The sequence below is a fragment of the Pelecanus crispus genome, chromosome 7 (assembly GCF_030463565.1).
Source record: "Pelecanus crispus isolate bPelCri1 chromosome 7, bPelCri1.pri, whole genome shotgun sequence".
In the NCBI taxonomy this organism is placed as follows: Eukaryota; Metazoa; Chordata; class Aves; order Pelecaniformes; family Pelecanidae; genus Pelecanus; species Pelecanus crispus.
In genome coordinates this window covers 42,832,621-42,857,892 of record NC_134649.1, presented here as the reverse complement: position 1 = coordinate 42,857,892, position 25,272 = coordinate 42,832,621, and the positions used below count along the sequence as shown (strand labels likewise).

Here is a 25,272-nt window from a genome sequence, read left to right as displayed (position 1 = left end):
GACACAGCCGCGTCTGTGGGGACACTGAGAGAGAGCGGTGTCTGTGGGGACACCGAGGACACCGGTGTCTGTGGGGACACCGAGGACACAGCCGTGTCTGTGGGGACGCCGAGGACACAGCCGCGTCTGTGGGGACACTGAGAGAGAGCGGTGTCTGTGGGGACACCGAGGACACCGGTGTCTGTGGGGACACTGAGGACACAGCCGTGTCTGTGGGGACGCCGAGGACACAGCCGCGTCTGTGGGGACACCGAAGGCGCAGCGGCGTCTGTGGGGACACCGAAGACACCGGTGTCTGTGGGGACACCAAGGACACAGCCGTGTCTGTGGGGACACTGAGGAAACAGAGGTGTCTGTGGGGATGCCGAGGACACAGCCGTGCCTGTGGGGACACTGAGAGAGAGCGGTGTCTGTGGGGACACCGAGGACACCGGTGTCTGTGGGGACACCGAGGACACAGCCGTGTCTGTGGGGACGCCGAGGACACAGCCGCGTCTGTGGGGATGCCGAGGACACAGCCGTGTCTGTGGGGACACCGAAGGCGCAGCGGCGTCTGTGGGGACACCGAAGACACCGGTGTCTGTGGGGACGCCGAGGACACAGCCGTGTCTGTGGGGACGCCGAGGACACAGCCGTGTCTGTGGGTACACTGAGGGCGCAGCGGTGTCTGTGGGGATGCCGAGGACACAGGTCCGTGTGGCTGCGGGGCCGCCGAGGCCAGGGCGCTGCCCGGTGCATCCCAGCCGCCGCCGGCCCCACGCCCCGCACCCCTCGCCCCCGGCCCCCCACGCCCCCCCGGCGCCCACCATGGCGGCGGCGCCGCCCCCAGCGGGCATGCGCGGCGGGGCCGCTGTCTCGCGCTCGCCGCCGGCCTCGCCCCCCGCCGTGCAGCACCGCGGCCAGCGCCCGCGCGCAGGGGGCGGGGCGGGGCGAGGGCGGGGCGGCGCGGGGGCGCGCGCGGGTGCGGCGGCGAGCGGAGCCGGAGCCGGAGCCGGAGCCGGGGGCGGGCAGGGCAGAGCAGAGCCGCGGCGAGCGGAGCCAGCGCAGCCCAGAGCCGGCCCGGCCCCGCCCCGGCCGAGCCCAGCCCGGCCGCCGCCGCGATGCTGGACCCGTCGTCCAGCGAGGAGGAGTCGGAGGAGCTGGTGGAGGAGGAGAGCGGGAAGGAGCCGCTGGCGCCCGCCGCGGCGCGGCTCTCGCCCAGCCGCCCCGGCGAGGGCCCGGGCGGCGGCGGCGGTGCCGGCGCTGGCGGCGGCGGCGGCGGCGGCGGGGGGCTGCAGCCGGGCGGGCGCGGCGGCGGCGCGGCGCGGCCCGCCAGCCCCAGCCCCTCGGTGGCCAGCGAGAAGGAGAAGGACGAGCTGGAGCGGCTGCAGCGGGAGGAGGAGGAGAGGAAGAGGAAGCTGCAGCTCTACGTCTTCGTCATGCGCTGCATCGCCTACCCCTTCAACGCCAAGCAGCCCACCGACATGGCCCGCCGGCAGCAGAAGGTACCGCGGCCCGGCCTCCCCTGCCCGCGCCCTGCCCCGGCTGCTGCCCTGGTGCGCCCCGTCACCCGTCCCGGCTGCGCCCTGCCCGCGCCCTGCCCGCCCCTGTCCTCGTACCCCCGGCAGCAACCCTCCTGCCGGCCCCTGTCCTCGTAGCCCCGGCAGCAACCCTCCTGCCGGCCCCTGTCCTCGTACCCCCGGCAGCAACCCTCCTGCCGGCCCCTGTCCTCGTAGCCCCGGCAGCAACCCTCCTGCCGGCCCCTGTCCTCGTAGCCCCGGCAGCAACCCTCCTGCCGGCCCCTGTCCTCGTAGCCCCGGCAGCAACCCTCCTGCCTGCCCCTGTCCTACCCACCGGCAGCAACCCTCCTGCCTGCCTACCCCCAGCCCACTCCCCAACTGCCCTTCTGCCCCCCTGCTTGCTTGCCCCCCCACGTGCTCCCCTAAATACCCTCCTGCTTGCGTCCCTGCCTGCCCCCCTGCCCCTCCTCTGGCCCCCCTGCCTCCATCCCGCTCCCCGTGCAGGCGTCCCCCAGGCCCGCAGCCGCCCGGGCACCCCAAGGGCAATCCTGGCGCAGGGCAACTTGGGCCCGCACGGGTGGGGTTCGTGGCAGCGTCCCCGTCCTGGGGTGTGGGGAAGCCCCCTGCCCCCAGCCACCCCTCCGTGCCGCTCCCCGCCGCGGTCTCCCGCACGGAGCTGGCGTGCTGACATATGGCATTGCTCCTAGTTATGCAACATCAGGATTCGGGAAGTTTGGGATGTTGGCCATCTAAAGGTTGTCGAAAGGAGAGAAATGGGTTACGTTGGTGGAAAACACCGGGCGCGTGCCCTTGCCACCTGCAAAGGGACTCTGCGACTCCATGCTCGCTGCAAAGTTTGCTTAACTGGGAGTGCCGGCGCTGACTTGGGGAGTTACCGAGTCTTATTTCAACTTCTTGCAAGTGTTTATGCGCAGCAAGCTCCCCGACGCTGGCTTCCCAGCAAAACGTGGCAGCAGAGCTTTGCGATGAAGTCGCTGCCACGATCCTGACTCTTCCTCCCCGAGCGCATCACCGCGGCGGGGCCGCGCGCTGCTCCGGGCGGAGGCTGGGCAGGAGCCCCTCACCTGGGCTCCCCATCCCCAGGAGCTGTCTTGGAGCTCGTTTCTCTGCCGGGGCACAAGCTCATGGGCCAGGGCAGAAATTAAGTTTCTCCGGGAAGTAGACGCAGGCGCCTTTCAGTCAAATGCAGCCAACTTTTTCCCTGTGGTAGCCAGCGTTAGGTCTGTGATGGGACGTAGCTCTCTGGAACAGCTGGCCGATTTTTTTTCCGCCGTTTTCAGTTGAGTTTCTTAGACTGCAGTTTTAGCCTTAATACCGTTCTGTGTTCACAAATGACCTTTACAAATCAGGCAGACTCCTGGATTTATTGATGCAAACGACATTCAGTTCTGCTACACCACAGGACTATTATTAGTCATTGCAACATACGGAGGTAGGAAAGTGTATCCGTACCGCATGTAGTTTAAAGGCAATATAGGACAATCTGGTGGTGCTGGAAGGTTGAATGATCTGCTTTTATTTGCTGAGCAAAGTGCGTAGCTGGAGATATAGCTACATTTGGAGATTTTTTTATTATTATTTATATATTTTTTTTTTTTTGCCTACAACCCTTTTCAATAGATTGTGGATTTTCAAAATCGTCTTGGCTTTTGTTTCCTGTGCAACTTCTTTGTGTTCTAAAAAGATGATGGAATTTAAGTAATTGCTAGTTTTGCAGAAATGAAAACAAACAAACAAGCCCTGCAACTGTTTCTCACATAAAAGTGAACTGAGATTGAAAAGGAGTTTTTCCGAAGGAGCAGGCAGTGTCTTAGTGGTCCAGAGAAGAGTGGCTGGGAAGAAGGGCGATTCATAGTCCCTGAAATCAAAATACTGCGCTGTAAAGGGACAGAAGGAGGGGAGGGAAAGAGAAAAGGGGGGAATAAAGTACAGGTGAAACGAAAAAGTGAGGAGTACTGAGAAAAACGATAAACTGGCAGCGATACTTGAGGGAATGGGGAAGTTACACAGGATCTTGGGAGGAAATAATCCATTCTCTGTGAAATGAAGAGCTTAGGGAAATGCGTCTGGCTTATTTATACAAATAGCTAAAATAGGTGTGTCTCAGGGGCTTACCCTCTCCCCTCAAACTTAGCAGTGAGATGGAATTGGGAAAGCTAAATTTAACTTGACAAGATGTGTCAAATTGAATTCACCCTTTTAAAGGTGAATTCATTCTGGGTTTTTGTCTTCTGTATATCCCTATGTTCAGTTGTCATGCAGGTTCTTGGGAGTAAATCCTTGCCCTTTTTCCTTAGCCAAGGCTCCTATTAAAGTCAATGAAAGGACTGCCAGAGCCTGGGGTTTGTCGCTGGACTCCATGTGCCCCTCTGTTTTCCTCACGCATCCCTCTGGGAAAGCCCACCCTTCCCTGGCTCGAGGGGGATCAAAGGGTGAAGGTGTGGGGCTCGTTCCCTCTTGGCCACCGAGCTTCTGTCATGGTGGCCCTGCCAGGCTGAACGGTCTCTGTGGGGACTTTGTGTGCTGGTGTGCCTTCGGTAATGATGGAAATACCAGATGCTCCAACACTCGTCAGGTCGCTGCCCGTGGTCAGGACGCCTGGGAGCCGCGCTGGGGCTCTGCCGAGGCGTGGGGAGCAGCCAGGCTTCATGTGGGGCTGCTGGGACCCCGCGCCTGCAGCGGGGAGGTGCCGAGCAGCCACTGCAGAGGTGCTTTGGTGGAGCTGCGCAGCAGCAAGGGCTGCTGACCTTCCCCAGCCCCGCTCAGCAGGTCCTGCCCGGCGCTGGAAGGAGGAGGAGGGTGAGGTCTGGCTTCACGGGAGGTGCTGCCACCCCTGAGCACAGCCGAAGCAGGGTGACCATGGCTTTGCAGGCGAGGCGGCGAGGCTGTCGCCCTGCAGAGCAGTTGCCTGGCTGGGTTACCTGATAAAAGCCAGCCCATCTCCACGGGAGGACCAGAGGGCCTGAGATGGGCTGCGTTGCATGCAGCCCCTGCCAAGCTCGCAGAGCCCGAGCTGCTTCTGCAGCTTCATCTCCTTCTTTGCAATTTTCTCAGAAAAGAAAGCAATTGATTTTGTTGCGGTCGCGGCACTGAAGTTCTTGCCTGGGCTGAAGATCCCTGCGGTACCTCCCCCGAGGTGTGTAATCCTCCCTCCTTGATCCTGCAGCACTGCTGTATCAGAGCGGGCCGTGCCCTGAGCCCCGGGAGCTGCGTGTTCCAGTGGTGCGATGCACAGGCTCCGCGGGTACCGGTTATGTAGCAGCACGCCTGTCTGTAGTACTCTGGAGCTGGAAAATGCAGCCTGGTGTTTTACAGCACTCGTGAGCTGCTGTGGAATAAAGGGAAGTGTGTACTTAAGGTACTGTTGCAACAGAAAGATAATTACATGCGGTTTGATAAATTATAACGTATATGAGAGTGAAGAGAGCAGTGGAAATGTGTGAATGGATGGCGTAGCCGGGTATATATTGCACGTGGGCATGACAGCATTGCTTGTTTATGCCAGTAACAAACTGTTTCAGATTTCAAGATGAATTCAAGCAAATGCCACTCGGAGCTGGTATTTTTCTGATCCTGACACCCCCGAAATTTCAGCAACAGAGTCAAAATTGGGTTTTAGATCAGTATGTTCAAGCCTACACCTCTGCTTCAGGTTTATCTCGATGTTTATGTGGTAAGGCTTTACTTGAGTAGCTACACATCTGTGATGTCTACCTGTAAGTAAGTTCTTTTATTTGCATCTCACTAGCATTGTTTCCTAAGGAAAAAAGAAAAAAGGCTTGTTAGATACCTGCCTGTGCTGTCTTACTTCCCGCTTGGATTTCTTTTTTAAGCCACTACTGAATTCTAGGCACATTTGACAGGTAGACAGTGGTCTGCAAGATACTTGTCCCTTAAAAGCTTGGTGAAAATAGGGAGATCTGTATTTACCTCCTACCCCAGGTGGGAGGAAGATGGCAGTGTGTGGGCAGCCCTTTCTAGACACTGGGGGATGTGACCAAAAGACCTACTGAATGTGTGGCCCAGGAGGAGAAGCTCCCATCGGAGCTTACACCTTGCCGGACACCGAAGGCTCCAGCCTCATGATGCAGCTCAGGAGGAAATCGGCTTTGCCAGCTCTGTTGCTCTCAGAACAACGTGTTTTAGTACCGCAGATGGCACTTAGCTTGGTAATTGCTTGCCCAGGATGTGTTTAGTCTTTTTTCTAGCTCACGCTGACTTGTTGGAAGTAGAGTTGAGACGACTGGCCGTGTTCTGTGCCTCTCCCCGCTTGAGCCCGACTGTCTGAAGCCTTTGGGAGGAGAGCTGAGCCGGCAGCCTGGGGAAGTCAGGCAACGTATATGTCTCTGTAGTGATGCAGACCAAGCACTCTCGGATGTGTGTTATACCTCTTGCTAAGTACCTCCTAAACACAGCAGCCAAAAGGCACGGCGCAACCCAGGAATCAGCCTTTGTTCATTCAAAATAGCATTAACTGGGAGATCTTCTCCAGATTATCACCACCCCCTTGAAAACACTCGCAGGGAAAGGGACAGCAGGAAGAACTCATTAGGAGATAAAACATGGAGAGTGTGCTAGGTCAGGTATCACTGCAGTCATGGTTGCCATCACCTGTTTTCCATCACAGTTTTTCCTCCCCGCAGAATGAGGGAGCAGGCAAGCGCCACGTGGGAGAGTAAATCAGTTCCCAGCGGGATAAGTGAGGGATGAAAAACGTTCCAGCTTAGTTGTAGATTGCTGGAGCTACTCCTGGGAGAAGTGGCTTGTGATTTGGGTCCTTGTGTAAGCCTGTGGGATGGCGTTGGCCACATTAGCAAAATTCTCTGTCAGATTCAGCAAAGTGCTTAAGCTTGTGCTTTGCTGAATGGTGATTGATTTAAGCGTGGTGCTTAATGCAGAACTGGTGCGAGGGATCAGAAACTCTGTTAAACAGGTTACGATGCATCTTAAAATACCAAATTTCTGCCATTTTGGCATGCATGCAGATGCTACAACAGTTAGGAACATAGTAAAGTTAGTGCAGCCTTCCAAATAATCACATACTTCTTCCCTGTTGTGGGTTGGGTTGTTACTCTCACACCATATTTACACAAGTTCTCTCTTAAAACCACCAACATACTGTTCTTCTGGGACAGACGTGACTCAGGTGGTGTTGGGACTTGTTTTAGCAGCTTTTTGCTGGAGGAACTGTGATTTTATGGTCAGATTCTGCCCTGCTGGCCCCAAGAACCCCTTGGAGGTGTGGTTTTCTCAGCTCCGCAGGAGAGGAGAGGTAAAGATGATGGTCTGCTTGTTTTCTGTCTGTTGCTTGGTTGCTCTCTAGCGCTGCTTAAGAAGGAGATGCAAGATCCAGGCAGGTCTCAAGCGTGAGCTGCACCCCATGCACAGCGGTATAGCTGCAGCAAAGCTTGCAAGATTATTATTAGTGCTATGCCCATAAAAACCTGGAAGAGTAGTTAGGGGCTGCCTTTGCTGCTTAGCTGGCTCAGCGTGGGCATAGGCCACTGCCACCATCAAGAGAGAGCTCTGTGTGTGGCTGGGCTCTCGGCTAGGGCTGTCCTCGGGTCAGCCCTGTGCTAACCCCGAAGTGAAGATGAGCCTGCCCGCGTTTCACTGCTGCTTGGAGAGCATTGCCGTGGGGAAGGTGGTCTGGCACATCTGAGATGCGGTCTTCCTTAGCAGTATGGAGTGCAGAATGCGATCGTTGTGCTCAAATTGTCTGGAATCTGCAGAAAATGGTTGTTTTCAGTTAAAACATTTATCATTTATTTTGCCAGTGCCTTGTCTTAATTTAATTCTAGGAGATATCAAATATTTGTCATACTTTGGCTATTTATATACTTGCAGCTTATTGGATCAGGAAGCAGGTAATTAAATAGGCTGTGAGCTTGGTCTTTGGCTGTTGTAAAACTTTGCAGTTCCTGATCCACAGCCTGACGATTCAATTATTGTGGGTGGCACCTCTCAGGCCAGGGATGATGTGCACTAAGGGTGGAGAAGACTCATCAGATCGTGCAGCTCCAACCCCTGCTAAAGTCCGTTGTTTCCAAAAGGTATTATTTATGGCCTTGCTTTGCGTAGTCTAGACGCTCTCCCTGAAGCACTTTGCCTTTTGCACAACTTGTAATTCCTTCTGCTGAATGATGAGTCACTTGTTCTCCATTCACCTAAGTGGGAAGCGGTCAGCAAGTCATTTCCCTATGTAATTTTTTGTTAGCTGGAGAAGTATTTAATTTGATTTTAGTGTGGTTTAGCAGTAAGAACCCAGCCATCACAACACTGCTGTCAGCAGTGAGTGCATACAAACCCCTTACAGCTAATGCCGATGCTTTAGTCCAGGGGGGTACAAGGTAAATACCCTACTTCTGTTTAATTTTGTAAACCTGTTTAATATGTTAAGACCAATCAATATAGTATAATCAATAAAGCTGTTGTTTGGTGTCAATGTGAATTCAGCTAGTGGCTTCAGCAGCACCCACAAAGTGATCTCTAGGACCACGTATATTTTAGTGTGTCTCTAAAAACTAAAACTAATTAAAACAGTAGAATTCCCTTAAAACAGCAGATGAGATGACCTTCCCTGGTGGTGAGCAGGTCCTCTCTGTTTGTTACCCAGGAGGGTGGGTGGCTCCTCAGAGGTGGGGTTTGATGGGTGGCCCCTCAAAGGTCTTCCCTTCCTGGAAGTAGAGCAGGATGAGGTGCGAGGGAAGGTGACATGTCACTCCCCAGCTCTCGGAGAGCATGGTGCAGGCACAGGAGGACAGACAGAGTTCATCTGGTGGCACCACTGGCTCCCAGTGGGTCAGAATTGGGCCACCCTTCTCGTAGGGCATGCTTTGAGGTCCAGCAGCAGGGTCCAGCTGTTGTCTTCATGAGGGTCTTGAAGATCATGAGGAGATGCAAGAGATGGCAGGTTCCTGGGGAGTTTCCCAGTGTCGTTATTTTGTAGGTACTGAAAAAAATATGGGGAGCATCCTAACCTGGTGCTTGCTTTGCAAGAAGTTATTTGTGGGTACAGGATACTTGGGGTGCTTTGGCTGGTTTTTCATGTGGATTGGGTGGGCATCATTCTTAAGATGTAAATGTGGTTGCTGAGTGTTTGATGTGAATGTGTGAAATTGTTGTTAGTAAAGGTGCTAGTGATAATATTTGGTATTGTTTGTCTGTGATTCAAGCTGATAAAGTCAGATGTTTCCTAGAATTTAAACATCTGAGTCAAAATGTCATGCAAATATTTATTCAGCTTGGGGTAAGCAATGCTGTGTTTGTAGTTGTCATAGTTCAAAACCTGTCTGTCTACCTCATGGTAAGGTTGGGAGCTTGGACTTTTAGTAGCATGAGGTATATAATGACCCTTGTGAGGGGACATTAGTACAGGTCACCTCCAGCCTGGAGGGGCTGGAAAACTGCCCTGACATACAACTCAATGACTTGGGCCATACAACTCAATGAGTTGACTCACGTGCTTCAGGACAGTCATGTGACCATGACTGCTCAAGTGCTGAGCATCTGCCCATACCCAAATATTAGTGTTTGATGAAGAAACTTAATGAAATCTAGATTTACTTATGTTTTTCCTAGCCCAAAGGGTGGGATTTTTTTTAATGATGGTGCTGCGGTGTTTATCTTTGGGGACCAGAGATGCGGTGTGCAGATCTTGAAGAACCCCACTGACTTTGGTAGGACTTTGGGCTGATGCCACCATGCATTTGTACAAATATCCTGGCAGACAGGGCTGCCTGCTAATGGTGCAGCAGTGGCCTTTTGTGATCTCGTGTACTAAATTAGGGTGACGTTCACCCAAGGGCAGGACGCTCTTTGTGTTCAGAATATGATGAGACAGTCTTCAGGTCTAGCTTTGTCTGTAGACCCCCTGTTTCCACCTCCAGCTCCCTTTTTGGGTGGGATTTAGATCCACACTTGATGATTTAGGATGAGCATCAGGTATGACCTGGATCTGGTCCTGTGCAAGCATGGAACAGAGTGACCCCATCCCTGCAAGCCCATCACCTGCTGTTTGTCTTCAGCCTGGGGAAGGATCTTGGTGGGGGGGTGGGGGTGGAACTTTTGTGGCAGTGGAAAAGAAGCACTTGTTTTGGATGTCGTTGCCTAACGTACTTCTGCAGGAGAAAGCCCTGCATCCAGAGCAGCCGCAGCACCATGGCATGCACAGGCTCAGCTCAGCCCTCGGAGCGGGGCTCGAAGGAGGTGGTTTGGCTCCCAGTTGTCTGTCTGGCGCAGGGGAGGAAAGTAATAGGGAGGAAAGGCCAATTTCCTGGCTTGCACCCTGAGGAACTACTGATAGGAGAAGCTATTTGTTAAGAAATGTCTTACTGAAACAGTTTCACACATTGCCTTGTGATGAGCGTCAGCGGTGTCTGCTATAGCATCTGAATTTGATCCTGAGCACCCGCTGAGCTGGAGAGGATGGCACTGGGAGTTTGCAGATCCTGCAAGTTTGTGGTAACCACTGATGTTTATTAGTTGCAACATGTGTTTGCAATCGATGAGGTGTGCAAGGCACACTAACTCCTGTAAGAAACGATTCTCCCTTTCCTGGGGAATTTATCGTGTTACCAGTCCAGACAATGCTAAGTAGGCAATTCCCTAAGATACAGGAGGCTGTGTGTTGGGGTGCAGGATTTTACCATCCTAAGCACCCCAACATGTGGCTGCAGCATGATGAAATCCAACACACAGCCTTCTCCACCTCCATATCTCAGGGGAGCAACCCCTCGCTTAACTTGGAGCTGCTCGAAGATGGGTGGCGATTGCCTCTTTCAGCAGAGGTGCGAGCGTGGCTGCTCGGACACGTGTGTGTGTGCGTGATGGTCGTTTTGGAGCCTGGGAGGGGGGGGTGTCACAGTTGATGCATGGACTCTGGGAGCAGGAGGGGACAAGCTGCCTGGCTGGTGGCACCCTGCTGGGATAAAGGGACTTGGGTTTGATATTTAGTTGTCAGAGGAAATACGAACTGGTGCTCCTAAATACAGAACCATGCTCACTGGAGTGAGATACGATGCTAATTCAACAAGGAAGCAGATTTGGGGTCAAAATCTTTTTTTTTTTTTTTTTTTTTTTCCCCTCCTATATAGCGAATGCATTTTTCTGTATATGACCTCATTGTCCCTTCTACAACCCATCTCATTTCCAACTGGTGCTTTGGTTGGAAACAAACTCTTATCCCAAGGAGAGGTTCAGGGGAGCCCTGTCCAGCCTCTTAGCCAAGTAAAACAAAATACTGCAAAGGCACTTTGGAAGGAGGTTTCTGGGCTTGCTCTGGATGACCTCGGCGTGTGGCTGGCACAGGTGACCATGGAAGGGAGATGTTCCTCTGTGTGCCATTCAGTGCTCCCCTTGGATGTCCCTGTCTGATCGGTGGGGGCTGGGAAGGAGAGGGGGTTCAGGCATTATGTTTTAGGCACAAAAAATATGAAATGATTTGGGAGCAATTAAGTGAAGCTGTTCAGAAGTTCTGTTGGGAGTGCTGTTGATGCTGACAGGGGCTAGCTTTTGCAAGAAGGAGATTTCACTTTGTCTGGTGTGCTGTGGGGAGGGTCAGCTGCTCTTGCACCTCAGCAGCAGAGGATTTGAGCATTGCACAAGCAGAACATCAAGCAAAAGGCAAATTTCCTCTAAGATGCCAAATATCCTTTCCTGGTTCAGCAAGAGGGCACAAATGCTTTGCATATTGCACATGCCGAGTTTGCTTTTATTGCCTACACCCCTAGGTTTCCCTTCCCTCCTAGCAGACTGCGCCCACCCTTTTTGCAACCAGAGACGATGGCCTCATCGCTGCCTCGGAAGGAAGCTAATGGGGTGACGCAGCAGGAGCCAGCTGGTTTGCTACCTGCACGGTGACAATGCAAGGATGAAGGAAGGACACTGCCAGCGCATCTTCAGCCATGGGCGAGGCTGCATGACCCACCAGCGGTGCATGCCGCAAAAAACAGCGCTGTGCCTCCCACCTCCAGCACTGCAGACCAACGTCTGCCAGCGAGACCTCTAGGCAGAAGCCATCTGCTGCTGTTATCTGGGGACGTGCAGCTGTCTGAGCTGCACGGGGTTGTTTTTTGGTGCATAGCCAAGAGCTAGCTGGAGTTAGGACTGCAGAGACTTTGTGTGTGCTCAGTCATTCGCGAGGGCAGAGCAGCTCCTGAGCATGAATCGATGCCGATGCTCTGCGGTGGGAAGGAGCGGGGAGCTGGGAAGGGCACCAGGCCTGGCCGAGGGAGTTTGGATCTGGGAAGCGGCAGCTTTGCTCCTTCCCTTTCTCGGGCCTTTGGTGCTTCGGTCTGCAAACTTTCCCCCTCCAGGATGGTATCTGTGAAGGAGCCAGGGCAGGGAGGGGGGATTGCTCACAGCTCCAAGGTGCGGCTGCATTTTCCATCCCCCATTTGCTTTGCAGCAGGCATGGCCTGGGGCCCTGCAGAAATGGTGGGGAATAGTACTGTTCTAGCCTCTAGCTGTCTCAAGAGAGAACTGATGTCCTCAAAAAACTCAAGTTGATCATGCAGTGGTGGTTTACATTGGCCACGGATCTGCCTGGTACGATTTCTGCTTGTTGGCAGGTTCCCTGGAGTTCCGTTGTGCCTTCTGCTCTTAAAGATGTTGGTCACGATGCTGCAAAGACCCTGCCCCTACCTTCAGCTGGGGTCTCATGGTTTTTTGTGTGCTCTGAGGGCTCCTTCTTCCCCAGGACCTCTTGTGGCACATTCCTCCACAGCTTGAGCCGTGTGCCTGGCAGGGAGAGTGCCTCGTGGCAGTCGGTGCATTTGCTCCAGCCTGGCTGGCCTAAGGAGGGAAGGCTGGGCAGGGAGCGGCATCAGAGAGCTTGTTCTTTAAACAGCGAGCTAGCTGCTTGCACCGGCTACCAAGAGCCTGTACTAACAAGACACGGGCATCCCCTGAAGGGTTACACCAGCCCAGGGGAGAGGGGTACGGGTCTGTGGAGCAGAGCGAGCACACCTGAGGCACAGGTAGGAAACAGAAAGAGCACGCTGGTGGCAGCCTGAGGAGCGTGCTCAAGTGGGTTTGGCATTTTGACTCCACTTTTAAACCTTGCTTTTTGCTTGCTGTTAAATGCTGTTACAGGTGCATGTGTGCATGTGCTCATGCAAGGTTTATGAGCTGAACGGGGCAGGAGCTCCATGGGTGCTGGAGAGCGGCGTGGTTAGGGACTCTCTCCACCAATAGTGGCAGCCACCGAACTGCCCGGATGCCAGTGCCATACACGTTGCTGGCTGGCATAACATGGATGTTTCTTTCTAAGGCTATTTCATATCTCTGCTGCTGAACTTTTGTTTGGAGTTCCTCAGGCAGAGACCTCCGAAGCCTCCGTTGTAAAGCTCCTGCTTGGTGCATATTTCATGCAGATGGATGTGCGTGGTAGAAGTTCTTCCTGTAATCTCATCTCTCTGTAAACTCTCTTCTTCCAGCTTCTGTCTCACACCAAAATATTCCTGTCTGTGCAGAAGTCACCCCAAAAGTGAATCAGATCCTGCTGAGCAGGACAGTCTTCCCACCACCTATTTATAGTGTGTGCAATTACCCTCCATGCATCTCAGAATTCTAATTGCCTTTTTATTGCTGTTTAGCAGTGTGTTAAAGGTTTTTGAATGCTCATGCCTTGTTTTCTCATTAGCTCTATTTATTCCTCCTTTGGCTTCCTTCCTCAACCTCATCAAATTTAGCATCTTTTCCTTGCCTTCGGGGCCTTGGGCAGCTCTGCCACTTCTTACTTGTTCTCCCGTGTCCTTTCTCATGTTGCTGCTCCAGATGCTCCGTGTTCCCCAGTCTCGCTCCGACGTGCTGTTGGGGCCCATCTCCTGGAAAGGGCTCCGTGCCCGCTGTGATGCCCTGCCAGCAGTCCTTTTGCTGGCCAGGGTGGCTCGGGTAAGACGCCTCAGTGTCTCCTAAGGCAGCTGCCTTGCGTCAGGCAGGGCTGGTTAGTGTGGCGAGGCTGCCTGGGCAATTAGGGGCAGGTACACAATCCAGGAATGGAGAGCAATGGTTAAGAGTCTGGAAAGGAGCTGATAATAGGGACTGGGAGTTGGGAAGCAAGGCAGGAGGCAGGCGCTGTGGCCTGAGGTCCCCTGCGTGGATTTGTTTTGCCAGGGTGGCCCAGGAGCTGCTGCATCGCCAGCGGTCCCCGCGTGGCACGGCCCCTCTCTAAAGCCACAGTGTGTTGGGCTAGGGGCACTTGCAACTGGTATCACTGGGATTGCACTTTTAATGCTTCGTGTGTATCCTGTACCTGTTTTCACCCATCTGCTCTCTCTGATGGCCATGACAATGTTTGTGCTTGTACAGCGCCTGGCACCCTGCGTGGATAACTGGGAGCAAGCAGTAGCCTGGGTTTGTCTCGTATAGCCTCTGAGCGCAAAGTCCTTTTTGAGGTTATTTGCTTTATGTTTTAGCCTTGTTGGGTGGCATTTCCATAGCTCGAATTAATTTAATTATCCCCCGAGGTGCTTGCTTGCTCACAGTTGTCCGGGACTTTATTGCCCTCCTCTTGTGTATTGAGGAGCCCACACAACTCTGAATCATCAGTAAATGTAATCACGGTGCTTGATGTTTGTTCTTGCAAGTCCATGATATATACAATAAATGAAACTGGTCTTAATACCAATCTGTGCCTCCCCTTTCGGCACCTGTTATGTTCTAAAATGCTTCCTCGCTGCATATGGCCCCGTCACTCAATCCTAACAGCATTCGTATTGACTGGAGAGATTAATATTTTATGTAAAATTGTATCAAAAGCTTTCTCACCCTACAGGTGATTTATGGCCAGAGCTTGCCCCCAGCAAATTGTGCTAAGGCACATCTGCTGAAGCGTGGTGTCAGCTCAGCGAGGGCCCCGTGACCGGGCTGAGTTAAGCAGCCTGCAGCACTCCGCAGGTCGCGGGCTCAGGACAGGTGAGTGCTGCTGATGCTGGCCCGCATCCCTGCCTGCGGCCAGCGTTTGCCTTCGACTGCTGGTGCTTGCGGCGTGGGCTGTGTGGCACTGCCCTAGGCTGGCATCCTCACCCACGGGCTCCAGCCGAGTGTGGGGGTTCATTAGCCAAAGAGCAAATTACTGAACTGAAACAGAGACCAGAGCTCCCTGGTCTCAGAGGGGGTTTGCTGTTTCAGGTTCCTCGTGTTCCTGGGCAAAAGCGGAGGCAGAGCTCGGCAGCTTGGGTTTGGGCTAGGTTACAGGCTCAGCTCCCTGCTCACTCCTTCACAAGCTCACACAATTCTCCAGATCTTTCTCAAGCTGCCATCAACAAAAAGGTGATGAAAATATTTCTCTTTCCTATATAAAGCTGTCACGGTTTAACCCCAGCCAGCAACTAAGCACCACGCAGCTGCTCGCTCACTCCCCCTGCCCTGCTGGGATGGGGGAGAGAATCGGAGGAGTGAGAGTGAGAAACACTCCTGGGCTGAGATAAGAACAGTTTAATAATTGAAATAAAGCAAAATAGTAATGATAATAATGACAATATAATAATAATAGTAATAATAATATACAAAGCAAGTGATGCACAATGCGATTGCTCACCACCCACTGACCGATACCCAGACAGTTCCCGAGCAGCGATCGCTGCTCCCCAGCCAACCCCCCCCCCAGTTTCTATACTGAGCATGACACCATATGGTATGGAATAGCCCTTTGGGCAGTTTGGATCAACTCTTCTGGCTGTGCCCCCTCCCAGTTTCTTGTGCACCTGGCAGAGCATGGGAAGCTGAAAAGTCCTTGACTAGCATCAGCAGTACTCAGCAACAACTGAAACATCAGTGTGTTATCAACATTCTTCTCCTACTAAATCCAAAACACAGCACTATGCCTGCTACTAGGAAGAAAATTAACTCTATCCCAGCCGAAACCAGCACAAGAGCACTGGAAGGCAGCGAGAGGTTCTGAGATGCCAAGTTAATTGCGTAGGGCAGGGTGCGCGGTCCCTGGGAGCACTAGGACTGGGCCCGGTGACAGTGGCCGTGCTGTAGCTCGGCCACACACAGACCCTGAGCATCCACAGGCTGTCCTTTCTGCGACTTGCTGTGTCCTCCGAGCAGCCTCTGCAGCTGCTCCCTCTTATAATAAGGCAGTTAATAGTTCTGCATAATTCATGCTTACAAGTTGTACGCACTTGATGATAAAAGGAGCCAGTGTTTAATTTACACACGTGGGGCTTCATATAGATCTTAACAACCCTATGCACAATAGCCGTGCATCCTTTCCTCCTCACCGTTTGCATTTGGGAATGGGAAGCAGGCTTCCCGGTGTTTCCATACGCAGGGCAGTGCATGGCTCGCCCGCAGCTCGCTCCTCTGTCATCTCCCGAGCTTGTCACGGGTGCTGCCATCCCTCAGGAGGGTGCAGCAGGGAGAAGTGCACTGTAGTGCAGAAGCAAGACAGGAAAATCTTCAGCCTTATTGCTCCACTTTTCTCTTTCCTTTTAATGCTCTCAAAAACCAACTGCTGTATCAAAGGAAGGCAGCCTGGAGCGCTGAGCCTGGTTTTGCATTGCTGCGAGCCTGGGAAGCAAGGCTCTGCTCCAGATGGGCGCTCGCTGGATGCACACGCACGCGCTCCGGCTGCCCTTGCTTGGGGTGCTCTCGGTGCAAACCACCGCCGAGTCGGAGGCTTCCAGATGTTTGTCCCGTGGTGATGGCTAAGGCTTGCAGGGACAAACAAAATAGGACCACCAAGGGAAGGGCTTCTAAACTGGTGTAACAGCTCATGTTTAAGCCCATATGAGCAGGAGAAGAGTAAGACCCCCGATTCTTTCCTATCAACCAAATGCACAAGATTCAGTGGCCAGCAAGAAGCAGATGGCTTGCTATTTCTGTGCCCTTCCGTTTGATTGCTGCAGGTCTGGGAGGGAGTTACAGCTGCTCCAGCAGTGTGGCAAATCGTCTCCATTTATCTTGCGGTGTTATGCCTCGATGATGTCAGATGGTCTCTTTACATTGCGTATATATTCAAACTAAGCAAATCACAGTGTTTTTTCCATGAAAATTTAATGATGAAAGATGACACTGTGAGTAATTTTTTTTCTTTTTGTCTTTAACCTGTTGTTTCATTTGCTGTATAACCCTCACGCTAATGGTAATCATCTTTCCTTGCTGTGGCTCAGGAGAACAGATGTGCCTTTTGAATTTATTTTTTCTACCTAGACAGAATCTTTTTTTTTTTTACAGCTTTGATTACTTGCTTTGCGATGCTGTGACCTATATTCAAGGTGAAACTTGTGATAAATATTTGCTTTGGGGAGGGAGGCACAACCATGGTTTTGAGAAGATTAAGGCCTGTCAGGCAGCAACCCTCATTTCAATTAGACATCAAAATGCAAATCATCCAGGCTTCAGAGTATGTCAAGGTGAGAGCAGAAAGGACTCTAATCCATTCTGAGATTAAGTTGAAATCCTCGTGCGCTTTAATTGTTCTTGGTCAATCATGCTGGCTAGAAATCGTGTGGAGATAAGTCAAAGTTGTGCAGGAAAACCCTTCAATGATATTTTTGTCATGTGTTAAAAGACTTGCTGGCTGCATGTAGTACTTGCTCGCTCAAAGGACTATCATCCCTCAAATGATGCAAAAATGACTCTGAAAGTTGCAGCTGTAATGATGGTTCCCCTGATTTTAATAGCTCGATTATTATTTATTGATTTTTATATGGGGTATTAGCACATACACATTCTAATGGTTGGACTGGATGATCTTAAAGGTCTTTTCCAACCTAAACGATTCTATGATTCAGGTAAGTGGTGTGTGAGCCAGGCTGCAGTGTGCTCAGTGCAGGGGCACAGGCTCTGGTCTTCGGTTAGCATCCCTGCATCATGTCTGGGAGATGTGTGGGGGCACCGTCTCCTCTCCGCCCCACCTGCATCGCCCTGGGGAGCCCCAGCTGCGGGGGGTGCAGCGGGGGGTGCCTGGGGTACGCAGCGTAAGGCCGTGGGGCGGCTGTAGAGGACGTCCCGTGCTGTAAGTGTTCCCGTCTGCCTGGTGATGCTGCTGGCTCCATGTGCTTTGACCAGAAAAGCAACGATAACAACAAAGCCTCACAGGTTTTTAAGGCTGGTGTTGTGGAGCTGCGTCCTGGTTTGGGCATCCTGACCAGCAGGGTTTCTCTAGATTGCCTCTTGGTGCTTTTGATTAAATCATGGGGGGATCTTAAACAGGCACTTTCTCAAAACAAGTAAAAAAAAATCCAGCAAAGAAGGTGGGGGAGCTGGTTGCGGGACGGCAGGGCACAGGAGCAGCACCCCGGGGCCGGCAGCAGCTCCGCTGGATGCCCCATGGCTCGGATGGGGCAACGATGCTGAGAGGAGCCACAGCCAGAAGTTGCTGAGCATCAGCATCGCTAAATAGCAGGTCTGGGGGTTTTTCCCACAAAGCTGGTGCCTTTTGGAGAGACGGTACCTGGAGCCGAGAGCACAGCTTGCTAAAGCAGAAAGGAGCACGTTAACCCCAGGTCTTCGGGGGCTGGAGGGAGGAATTGCTTACACAGGTGCTTGGTATGGAGTGGGTAGGTTCTTGGGAGGCTTTTCATCCCTTTGCTGGCTTTGAAAGGGTGAATGAGAGAGCTCGGGTGGTGGGAAGACTGTGAAATATTTTCTTACCCTCTGCTTGAAGAGATAAGTTACAGTTTTACAAAATGTAAGGTAAATGAAAGATGATGTTTCTACTCTTCAGTCTTTCTCCTTTTCATATATCTGCTGCTCCTTCTGGCTTCTTAGCAAACGGTAATGAAAAAATTGGGGGTGAGAACGAGCAAAAAACAACTTGGCCCTGTTGAAACCATGTGCACAAGGTCGTAGCTGTTTATGTGTCAAATCTCACAGGACTTGGAAAATGTCCTTGGTGTCATCTTGTGCAATTTATCAGGGGTGTTTATGGAGTCACAGCACTACTTTGCACCAGAGATGGCAACCATACGCTATGGTTGTACATTCTGCCTCTTTTTGTACCCAGCTTGGATGACTAAGATTTGTAGATACGAGGCTCATAAGCTCAATGAAAAAATAGCAAAAATGTGAATTATGCAGCTATTTTCATAGCAAAACACTTAATTATAGTTGCGTGTAGACTCTGCACTAGAAAAGCTGCTGTAGACAGAGAAGCTCTGTAAATGTCTGTGTTCTTGGGAGCTGGACCTTGCCTGAAGGGCATTCGCAGGCACCCCACATCACCCCCTTGCCGAGGGAGCTGAGCAGCCGGCGAGTCCCCCTGGCTGGCAGGCTTCCCCCAGCCCTGCAGGGTGGGCGATGTTTTTGCAAGGCAGAGCTGGGCACCGCAGGCATGGGAGCTGCTGGGAGTCGGGGACCGAGCCGAGGTTGGAGGGGCTGCAAACAGGGAGGCAGAGGCAAGGGAACAACCTTCTGCACCATGCAGGCTGCTGCTGAATCACTGTTTACGCTGTTTCTGTACCTGCTGACTCAATGTATGGAAATAGGGTACCTCTATTTTTAGTTCTTACCTTGTGCGTTCATGCACGTGTACACTGAAATTAGACTTTTTGTGATGGGAGCAGTTCCTTGCCTTCGTGGGGAAAGTATTTCAGAGTTGTGGCACAGTAACGATTCCTAATTTCTTCCCTTCCTAACATCATCCGCATGAGGAGAGAGTAGGGGAGAGCTGCTTGCTCTGTGTAGTAGTAAATTAGTGTGGGATGGACCCGAGTGCCTCGGAGCTGCCTCTCCTGTCGGCTCCGTCCAGCCATGGTCCTGCCCCCGCTGCCTTTCTGGCACCACAATTGCAGCTGCCAAATTTTATTCCATATCCTGCTGGCTTCCTTCACCCTCTACTTCAGAGCTGATTTGGTACCTAAATATGATCTATCAACTATTGCAGCAGGACCAGGGTGTTTTGGTTTGTTGCTGTCAGTTTTGACTCATCTGTGATTACCTTTGCCTGTCTCATTGCTACTTGATATTGGTGGGGCAATATCAAGCTCTATCAGCTTGAGAGGAGTCAGTCCCAAGATGAAACCAGCACATTTGTGTTGGCAGGAGTTGTGTGTTGGCTGTTGCCTACTGCTACAGTTAATTGCATTGTGAAAGCAGGCGCTGCTTTTGCGTAGGAGCTGGGACATTGAGGTGAGGTAAAGCAGTGACTTGTCAGTGGCAAAAAATCACAAAGTTTTCACTGGGGCCAAGATCTGGTTTACTTTGTTAACGCTGGACGGAGCAGGAGTGCAAAGGTGGTTGCCTGTGGAATATTCCAGTGAAAACAAGGCTTTCTCATCCTAGTATATTGGGATTGACAATAGCATTATAGGAAGAGAAGAAATGAAAAGTGCTCTGCTTTTAAAGGACTCTGTCATCCATGTGGCAGCAGCTCTGTGGCACTGTCTGTCCTCAGCTGCTGCAGCTTCAGAACCCGACCGGGATTCCCCAGAGCTAATGAGATTATTTGACTTAGTGATGTTATTTAGAAGATGCATTATTCCCTCCCTGGTGTCCTCCTGGTGCGCAGGGCGCTGATCCCTGCCACCAGAAAGCCTGGGAGCAGGTGCTGTTGCTCAAATGAATGGAACGGCGTGTATGGGGATAGCAAACCGGTGCGAGCGCTGTCCCCCAGCGCCCCAGGGAGCATGATGAAAGGCTCAGCAGGATTTCTGCCTTAAAAACCCTGCGTCCAAAACCTTAATGCTGTATTTGCATCCTTGACATTCTCCCGACTGCCCTCTCGGGTTTGCTGTCAGGAGAAGGCGGCAGGGGAGGCCCTTCTGCTCTCGAACACTGGATGATGTTTGGCATCGCCTGGTGGGAATAGCAGCTTTGACCCTGAGGTCTCTGTCGCTTTGGTTTCCGGAAAGTCCGGTTGCTAAACTGCTGTCCCCCAGCTTGTCTCCTGTCCTAAACCTCTTGCAGCAGACCCTGCAGCAATCTTCCTTTCCTTACCCACCTTGTTCAGAGTGTTGATATCCAGAAACTAGCATTGCCTCCAAATTCACATCTGTTTCTCAAATAACCATTTAACCGTGCTGTGAGAGGCTGGGCAGGCTGGAGAGAATGACTTAGTCATTCTGGTACTTGCTTTGGCCTGGCGATGCCTGATGTCTTTTGGCTCCTTTGCTGCCCTTCATCATTACAGTGCCTTGGCACCCGCACCCAGGGGAGCGCAGCGTCCTTGTCAAACCCTCGCTGGGCGAGTTCCTCCCCTCCTCTCTGGGATATCAGGAATGAAGCAGTTGCTTGCATTGCTGCAGAAGACAGTTTTCTGCCCCTGGAGCCACACACGGAGCTGGTGCGTGTTTGCGCTGTGCTGCACGCGTAGACCCGGCTTTTTCCCAATACAAAAAAGCCTGCTGAATTGTTTTGAAACTTCACAGCAGGAAAGAGTTTTGTTTCTCATACTTTGTCATGTTTGCCAGCCCAACTTGTGAGCTGTTTGCCAGAAGTACACGCGTGGGTATAAATGCATTGGCTTCACCTGGACTGGTTTTCCACGCGTTTGTGGCTGCCCTGCGGAGAGGCATCACCAGTCTGCACTGGAAACCTCCCGTGGCAAAAAGGGGGAGAAGGGGAGCCAAGGAGAGATGGGAGGAAGGTGCTTGTGTTGAAGGAGAAACACCGTTTGCTTCTGCTTCTCCTGCCTGCAAGGAGACGAGGAGTGCATCCAGGCTGTGCCAGGACACTTTCCCCAGCAGCTGGGAATAAGGTAGAACAAGGGATCGGCGCATCCCAAGGATGAGACAGTGCTACCCAAGGGTATGGTGGGTACTGAGTGGGAACCCACCCAAATCCCTGGCCCAGGGGTTGGAGTGTGGTGCCTTGTACCTGATGCTCTTGGTGCTGTGATGCTGGCGTGGAGAGGCATGTGTTGGGGAGGGGAGGTTGTCTTGGTCTCATCCTTGCAGTCAGCCCGTCACTCGGGACACAGTGCTGATGAGCAAGCCCTCTAGTTTTACTTGGAAAAAGGCCTGTGAGCTTCCTGCTGAGGCTGCTCACGAGGCAGAGCATGCCTCGGGCATGCTGGGCTCCTGTTTTGGGGGCCCGTGTGTGCTGCTGTCATTGTGGATTGAGGTGTTTTGCTTTTATTTCAGAGAGAAACCAACTGGGAAAGGCATGTTCTTCCGTCCACACTGTGAACAACCTGGTGGTTGCCTTCCCTTTCTTAGCGCCAGCGATCTTATTAATATCTCCTTAGAGGAGCAGGCTTAGAGGTCTATTATCAAGTTTATATTGAAAAGCCTATTTGCTAGGTAGGTTTTCCTAAGCTTTTTAGAGACAGATCTGCAGTACCTTTCTGTTTCAGGGGAGGAAACACTGAAGGTTTGAGCACTTAATGTCCTTTTGTTCTGGACCCCAAACTGAGATGCAAGTCTTTTCTCTCTAAAGATGCTTAAAGCCAGGCATCTTGAGGCTGAAACAGTATGTGGAACCCCAGCTGTCTCTGAGTCTTCGGTCTCCAAGATTATTCAGAGATTTGCAAATTAGAAGGGTGCTGAAAGCAGTTGCCTTGAGCTTTGGTGGAAAACTATTTGATGGTATGTGGTGTCTTGCAGATAACTTCCCAGGCACCATCCTACATGGGTGGTACTTTTCCACCATTGGTGGCCAGAGTTATCTGCTTGGCTTACAGCCATCCTCTTATTTAAGGCACAGAGAAACCAAGGCAAGGGAAGAGAGGCCAGGCACAACCTGTGCAGGGAAGGCGCTCCCGGATCAGTGCTGTGCTCTAGCTCTTTCCCTGCTGTGCCCAGGGAGATGCCAGCGGCTGTGCTGGGGATGCTCCAGTGCTTGACGTGGGGTACGTGACGTCTCGTCGGACACCTGCGCGGAGGGCTCATGGGTCAATACCTCGTTATAGCAAATCCATGTGTCTGGCTTGCCTTTTTGCTCTCTAATTGCCGCCTCCATGCTTCCTATCTGCATCCAGTAAGCAAGCTGCCGTGATAGTTAATTACTCTTCTGGGTTGAGTGCTGTATTATAGTCTGTTCTGTCAATACTAATTGTTTTATAGAAATATGAAGTACCACTTTCCCTTCCCTCCAAGGACTTTGAGATGCAATGTGGGCTTTAATGATATCATTTGCCCTTCTGTCCAGCGTGAGCAGGAGAATATGATCTCCCATTTGCAATGGGCACTTAGGGTTATCTTTTGGAGAGCTGTGAGCACTCTGCTTTTGGGGTCTGTTCCTGTGCCTTTCCCGTAAAGCTCTTTCCCTGCCCTGGTACCTGGCCGGTGGTGTGTATTTATAACTAATCAATCTCATCTTGAGATCAGAGCAATGATTATCGTTTGTCCTGGTGAATCCAGGCAATCCTTCCTTATGCTGTTCCCTTCCTGGGTGGGGTTTCTTCTTCTTACTTTTCAACCCTTGGTTTATTAAATAGGTTGTGCAAAAGAATAAGTAAATGAGAAGAGGTTGTAGGTGGGCATCTCCTGAGAGTGCACGCAGCAGCATGTAAGGATATCGCATAAGGAAAATTCCCCTTCTCATGCATGAAAAATGTCAGCCCTTGGCATTCAGAGGTACATCCGCTTCCTTGCGCTGGCTCCGGTGGTCGAGGCAGGCATCCACTGGTGACAGTTCTTTGCAAGGAGATTTATAATTTTGAAAGTATTTTTATTGCTCTGGAGTAAACACCAGATAAACCCACATTCATTCATAATTAAAGGTAAATTAAAATGTGGCCCTTGTGTGTTCAGCTTCAGGTTACGCCGCGTGTTTGTAGTGACTAGTGTTTTGGGGCTGTGCTCTGGTTCTCTCTGCCTCGCTGGAGGTTTTGCTGTTAGCTTTTGTTGTTAGCAGTATTGCACAGAGCAGGACGAACTCCCAGGTGAGCACCCAAGATCTGTGCTCTCATGCAGAGATGAAATGGGAGAACAGGGAAGGGCTCAGTACCTGCCTGTGGGAAAGGCTCTGCCAGTGGTGTGCTCTAGACCTGATGCTGACCGCTTTGCACGCCCACACCTTCCTGCAGAAGCCTCAAAAATGAGATGCGGGTGTGACTGAGGTGCCGGTGTGACTTTAATGGAGACAGGAAGGGTTTGTTGGCGGAAGGATGGTTGGCAGAGTCACGCTCCCCGGTGGGGCAGGGAGGATGAGAGGTGTCTGAGCCCTTCACTGCATTGCACCTGCCTGCTTGGCACGTGCCTCTGCGTTGCTTGACACAGCTGCAGGTGCACATCTTGGCACTCAGATCAAGGCTTCATCTGCTCTCGGCTGGTTACACCAGGCAAAAGAAGACGGGCTGTGCAGGAGGAGGGCCAGATGCAAGGTTTGGTGGTATTCCTCTGCCTTCCCAGGGGATTCACAGAGCAGCACCGTGCTTAATTAGACTTGCTTTCAGAAGATAGTCCAACTTCTGTTGCTATCAATACTTTTCAACAGCAAGCATGGGAGGGCAAGCAGCAGTGGGGAGGTATTGCAGACCTGTAGGGCCAGAAATACTTGGAGACTGAGAACTGGGAGGCAGGAGTGCTGATCAGTGAGTTGAATGGTGCCAAATGACTTCTGGCTACTCCCACTGGCATGCCACGGTGCTGGACTGCTGGACATCCTCGGTGCTCCTTGTCAGGCTGAGGAATCTTTGTTGAAAGCCTGAAACTGCTATACGCAGCGTGAGATTATGTGCTGTCAATGCAAGCCGAGAACTGGGAGGTGGCACAGCTTTTTCTCCAGAGGAGGGTTGTTTTGCATATCGTGTGGGATTTATAAACAAAACTTACTCCAGTATGGGCTGAAGCTTTCCTTTATCCCATTAAAATATGGGGTGAGGGGGGAAATTAGCATTTTCGACTTGGTCTCTGTCCTCCTCATCTATGTTGAGGGCAGGGTGTTTTTGTGACCAGAGATTTGTTCGGTTTGGAGTTCCCATACAAGGAATTCCCATCCCAGCTGAGCCCTCTCAGTGAGTTCTCCGCTGTTTTTCTCTGCAAGCATTCAGCAAAGTTTGATGTACTGCTGTTGTCACCTGCAGAAAATCCTATTCCATGACCTTAAAATGCATCCCAACTTCAAACCTGCTCCATCAGGGGCTTGAGTAAGCCCATGCTGGTGTCCTTTCTGTCGTATCAGCCAGGCTTGTTGAAGGCTGCATGTAAATTGGTCTCTGAAAACAGTTTTCTGATCTCAGCCACAAATCTGATTATGGTTACATTAGGGAATGGAAGCATGAGAAGCTGGGTCGTTGCTTTTAAATTTTAGCATTAAAGGTCAAGTTCAGTTGATTTTTAATCCTTTGACAGCAGCAGCCTATCTCGTATACCTGCAACTTCATGTGTGTCTACCAAGACACAGGCAGGAGCTTAGAGATCAGGCACCAGCAAGGTCAGGCTTTGCTTCTGGGACTTTTCTGGGGAAAGGAGGGAGGAAACCTTCACCTTTGGAAGAAGGGGCAGGCAACTCAGGAAGAGTACAGGGATCTTGTTAGGTTATGCAGGGAGGAAATTAGAAAAGCAAAAGCCCAACTAGAACTCAATTTGGCCACTGTTGTAAAAGATAATAAAAAATGTTTTTATAAGTACATCAACAATAAAAAGAGAGCCAAGGAGAATCTCCATCCTTTGTTGGATGTGGGGGGGAACATTGTCACTAAGGTTGAGGAAAAGGCTGAGGTGCTTACTGCGTTCTTGCCTCTGTCTTTAATAGTCAGACCAGTCATCCCCAGGGTACTCAGCCCCCTGAGCTGGAAGACAGGGACAAGGAGCAGAATGGAGCCCTCATAGTCTAGGAGGAAGCAGTTAATGACCTGCTGTGCCACCTGGATGCTCACAAGTCTATGGGGCCAGATGGGATCCACCCGAGAGTA

At 51.8% G+C, this 25,272-nt stretch overlaps 1 protein-coding gene across 9 annotated transcripts in view; it reads left to right on the top strand.

Moving 5' to 3' along the window:
* The first annotated feature begins 1,100 nt into the window (after nucleotides 1-1,100).
* The window catches only part of CADPS (calcium dependent secretion activator), a 227,458-nt gene continuing 203,286 nt past the window's right edge, over nucleotides 1,101-25,272 (top strand). For all 9 annotated transcript variants that reach the window (XM_075714588.1, XM_075714587.1, XM_075714586.1 and 6 more), the window contains exon 1: nucleotides 1,101-1,484. In XM_075714588.1, the coding sequence (XP_075570703.1) occupies nucleotides 1,101-1,484 (384 nt within the window). The remainder of the gene's footprint in view (nucleotides 1,485-25,272) is intronic.